At 41.0% G+C, this 5000-nt stretch overlaps 1 protein-coding gene and 1 long non-coding RNA gene across 4 annotated transcripts in view; both read left to right on the forward strand.

Annotated features, from left to right (window-relative positions):
* The window catches only part of LOC123503859 (serine protease inhibitor 88Ea-like), an 8743-nt gene extending 5294 nt beyond the window's left edge, over positions 1–3449 (forward strand). For all 3 annotated transcript variants that reach the window (XM_045253980.1, XM_045253990.1, XM_045254000.1), the window contains exons 5-7: positions 1–66; positions 1744–1821; positions 2438–3449. The exon at positions 1–66 is cut by the window's left edge and continues 170 nt beyond it. In XM_045253980.1, coding sequence (XP_045109915.1) covers positions 1–66; positions 1744–1821; positions 2438–2674 — 381 coding nt within the window. In that variant the 3' untranslated portion in view covers positions 2675–3449. The remainder of the gene's footprint in view (positions 67–1743; positions 1822–2437) is intronic.
* The window catches only part of LOC123503919, a 15590-nt gene extending 11470 nt beyond the window's left edge, over positions 1–4120 (forward strand). Inside the window, exon 2 of the long non-coding RNA XR_006674640.1 lies at positions 3548–4120. This is a non-coding gene — a long non-coding RNA (uncharacterized LOC123503919). The remainder of the gene's footprint in view (positions 1–3547) is intronic.
* The last annotated feature ends 880 nt before the right edge of the window (positions 4121–5000 follow it).

A 5000-nucleotide genomic window follows, 5' to 3' on the forward strand; every position in this document is an offset into this window, starting at 1 on the left:
ACACAGCTAGAGGTCAAGATTCCCAAGTTTAAGCTGGAGGAGATGATCGAGGAGGAGTTAATGGAGGTAAGGTGGAGGTGGAGGTGGAGGTGGAGGAGGAGGTAAGGTGGAGGTGGAGGAGGAGGAGGAGGAGGAGGAGGAGGAGGAGAGCAAGAAGAAGAACAAGAAAAAAAAGAAGAATAGGAGGAGGAGGAGGAAAAGGAGGAGGAGGAGGAGGAGGTAAGGTGGAGGTGGAGGTGGAGGAGGAGGAGGAGGAGGAGGAGGAGGAGAGCAAGAAGAAGAACAAGAAAAAAGAAGAATAGGAGGAGGAGGAGGAGGAGGAGGAGAAGGAGAAGGATAAGGAGAAGGAGGAGGAGGAGGAGGAGGAGGAGGAGGAGGAGGAGGAGGAGGAGGAGGAGGAGGGAGGAGGAGGAGGAGGAGGAGGAGAGCAAGAAGAAAAACAAGAAAAAAAAGAAGAATAGGAGGAGGAGGAGGAGGAGGAGGAGGAGGAGAAAGTGAGAGAGAAAAGTGACAGAAATGTGAGAAAGTGAGAAAAAAAAAAAAAAGAGAAAAATAGAAAGATTAATAAGATGTTGAAAAAAAAAAAAGATAGAAATGAGAAATATTCTAATGACGTAATGTAAACACAGAAATAATGGACGCTACTGAAGGGGTTAATAGAATACAACTATTGAAGGGCTTAACACAACTACTAAAACCCTAAAACACCATTAAAACACCCTAAAACACCATAAAACACCATTAAAACACCCTAAAACACCATTAAAACACCGCCTTGAAACTTTGCCATTAGTGGAGTGGTTTAAAGTTAGCTACATGTCACCAGGATACCTAAAACACTCTAAAACACCATTAAAACACCCTAAAACACCATTAAAACACCCTAAAACACCATTAAACACCCTAAAACACCATTAAAACACCACCTTGAAGCTTTGCCATTAGTGGAGTGGTTTAAAGTTCGCTACACGTCACCAGGATAGCTAAAACACCATTAAAACACCCTAAAACACCATTAAAACACCGCCTTAAACACTTTGCCATTTGTGGAGTGGTTTAAAGTTAGCTATATGTCACCAGGATACCTATAACACCATAAAAACACCCTAAAACACCATTAAAACACCATTAAAACAGCCTAAAACACCATTAAAACACCGCCTTGAAGCTTTGCCATTAGTGGAGTGGTTTAAAGTTAGCTACATGTCACCAAGATACCTAAAACACCATTAAACACCTTAAAACACCATTAAAACACCGCCTTGAAGCTTTGCCATTAGTGGAGTGGTTTAAAGTTAGCTACAAGTCACCAGGATACCTAAAACACCATAAAACACCGTAAAACACCCTAAAACACCATTAAAACACCATTAAAACACCCTAAAACACCATTAAAACACCGCCTTGAAGCTTTGCCATTAGTGGAGTGGTTTAAAGTTAGCTACATGTCACCAGGATAGCCAGGCTCCAGGTGGTGGTGTTGCCTCACAAAGATGCGGCAGGGTGGTGACATGGGCCCTAGTATGCCCACCACTACACACAACACTGCCTGCGCCGCTAATGGCTGGAAGATCAACACCGCTGCCCACACTCTTCAAGTAGGCCTACAAGCGATATAGGCCTCAACATTAAAAAACTCTCTCTCTCTCTCTCTCTCTCTCTCTCTCTCTCTCTCTCTCTCTCTCTCACACACACACCTCACCTTGTCAAAGCTCCAATATTAAACTGATCTTAATTCTGCAGGCTCTGTCCAGGATGGGGGTGACTGACCTGTTTGACCCAACCCGCGCCAATATGACCACCTTCAGCGAGAGAGAAGGGGTAAGAGAGAGAGAGAGAGAGAGAGAGAGAGAGAGAGAGAGAGAGAGAGATTAATGTTATATGTAAACACACACACACACACAACATAACCCAAAACACCCACAAACACACAAAACACATAACACACGAAACACAAAAAACACAAAACACACAAAAGATCAAAACAAACAAAACACATAAAACAAAACACCAAAACACCCAAAACACACAAAACACAAAACACAAAACACAAAACACACAAACATCAAAACATCCAAAACACATCAAAACACACAAAACACAAAACACAAAAACACCCAAAACACACAAAACACAAAAACACCCAAAACACACAAAACACACAAAACACCTAAAACACACAAAACACATCAAAACACACAAAACACAAAACACACAAAACACATCAAAACACCACAAAAACACCCAAAACACCCAAAACACTCAAAACACCCAAAACACATCAAACACCCAAAACACACAAAACACCCCAAAACACACAAAACACACCAAAACACATCAAAACACCCCCAAAACACACAAAAACACACAAAAACACACCAAAACACATCAAAACACACCAAAATACCCTCTAACTTACACCCCTCCCCGGCCACAGCTGAGTGTAGGCCGCAGCGTGCACCGAGCCTTCGTGGAGGTGAGCGAGGAAGGGACAGAGGCAGCCGCAGCAACAGCCCTTATAAGCTGGAGGATTGCCCGCCCCGTCAGCCCAACGACGTTCGAGGCTAATCATCCCTTCTTGTTCCTTATTTACGACAATTTAACCCACAATGTGCTGTTCCTGGGCGCTTATAAGAACCCCAAAGCCGCGCAGGGGGGGCGGGAAAGCGTGTGAGCGTGACAGAGTGTGAGAAATGCTAGTTTGAACGATTTTTTTAAAGGGAAACTTAAGAAAAACTTGAAAAAAATTGGAAATGAGACAGAAAATGGTGCTTTGATACGGTTTTCAGGGGACACTAGGCCTTATAAGATTTCTAGAGCCACGGAAGGGGGGGCGGGAAAGCGTGTGAGCGTGATAGAGAGTGAGAAATGCTAGTTTGAACGATTTTTTAAAGGGAAACTTAAGAAAAACTTGAAAAAAATTGGAAATGAGACAGAAAATGGTGCTTTGATTAAGTTTTCAGGGGACACTAGGCCTTATAAGATTCCTAGAGCCACGGTAGGGGGGGCGGGAAAGCGTGTGAGCGTGACAGAGAGTGAGAAATGCTAGTTTTGAACTATTTTTTAAAGGGAAACTTAAGAAAAACTAGAAAAAAATTGTAAATGAGAGAAAATGGTGCTTTGATATGGTTTTTAGGGGACACTAGGCCTTATAAGATTTCTAGAGCCAGGGAAGGGGGGGCGGGAAAGCGTGTGAGCGTGACAGAGTGTGAGAAATGCTAGTTTGAACGATTTTTTTAAAGGGAAACTTAAGAAAAACTTGAAAAAAATTGGAAATGAGACAGAAAATGGTGCTTTGATATGGTTTTCAGGGGACACTAGGCCTTATAAGATTCCTAGAGCCACGCAGGGGGGGCGGGAAAGCGTGTGAGCGTGACAGAGAGTGAGAAATGCTAGTTTGAACGATTTTTTAAAGGAAACTTAAGAAAAACTTGAAAAAAATTGGAAATGAGAGAAAATGGTGCTTTGATACGGTTTTCAGGGGACACTAGGCCTTATAAGATACCTAGAGCCACACAGGGGGACATGGGGGGGGAGAGCGAGTGAGAGAGAGAGAGAGAGAGAGTAAATAGTGCTAGTTGGAAAGAGTTATGGAAGTACTTACGGTAAAAAAAAGTTGGAAATATGGTGTTTTGATGGTGTTTTAAAGAGAGTTTTGGCCTTATAAGATACCTAGAGCTGTGTAAGAGGTAGGGAGAGCGAGTGAGAGTATGTGAGAGCGCCAAATACGAGTCTGAATGCGTTTTTAAAGGAGAAACTTAAAGAGAGCTGAAGAAAATTGAGAATGTTTGAGAAGATCGTGTTTTTTTTGGTATTTTAAAGAGAAACTCGGCCGTAAAACTTTCTTAGAACTGTGTGGAAGGACCGGGAGAGTGTGTGAGTGTGAGGGAGAGCGTGTGAGAGCAATGGAGAGTGAGATAATACAGTTTGTAATGGTTTTCAGAGGGAAGACTTAAGAAAAACGAAGAAAAAGAGAGAATTACTTAAAGAAAATGTGAGTTTGGGCAAATTTTGAAAGGGAAACTTCAGGAAACAATTAAATTTATTCTTATTTTTGTTTTTTTTATGATAATTTAACCCGTGAGAGAGAGAGAGAGAGAGAGAGAGAGAGAGAGAGAGAATTAACTTACAAAACATAATATAAACACTAAACATTTCTCTCTCTCACAAATCTATCTCTTTTTTAAGTAATTTATATATAATTAGTGTAATTTAAGTAACCATTGTAGTAGAAATAGTAATAGTAATAATAGTAATAATAGTAGTAGTTTAATTACATATATTATTATTATTATTATTATTATTATTATTATTATTATTAAACTAATGTAATTATTTTCATATGTAATTCCTAATAAATTATCTATATGTAATTTTTGTATATTTTTTATTTAAATGTGTGTGTGTGTGTGTGTGTATAACACACACACACACACACACACACACACACACACGGAAAACAGGAGGAGGAGGAGGAAGAAGAAGAGGAGGAAGAAGAAGAGGAGGAAGACGAGGAGGAAGAAGAAGAGAAAGAGGAAGAGGAGGAGGAGGAGGAGGAGGAGGAGGAAGAGGAGGAGGAGGAGGAAGAAGAAGAAGAAGAAGAAGAAGAAGAAGAAGAGGAGGAGGAGGAAGACGAGGAGGTAGAAAAAAAAGTAAGGAAGGAGAGAGAAAGATGAGGAAAAAGAAGAGAGAAGAAGAAGAAGAAGAAGAGAAGAAGAAGAGGAGGAGGAGGAGGAGAAGGAAGAAGGTTGAAGAAAAGATAGACAACAAATGATGATAATAATAATAATAATAATAATAAAAAGATCAAGAAAAGAGAGAGAGAGAGAGAGAGAGAGAGAGAGAGAGAGAGAGAGAGAGAGAGAGAGAGAGAGAGAATTACGACTCAAGAAGTGTCTCTGAGGTCACCTTGACTCTCTCTCTCTCTCTTTCTGTACGTGCGTGCGTGCGTCAGTGAGCAGAACAGGAAAAGACCGAGAGAGAGAGAGAGAGAGAGAGAG

This window comes from Portunus trituberculatus, chromosome 2 (genome assembly GCF_017591435.1).
Source record: "Portunus trituberculatus isolate SZX2019 chromosome 2, ASM1759143v1, whole genome shotgun sequence".
Classification (NCBI taxonomy): Eukaryota; Metazoa; Arthropoda; class Malacostraca; order Decapoda; family Portunidae; genus Portunus; species Portunus trituberculatus.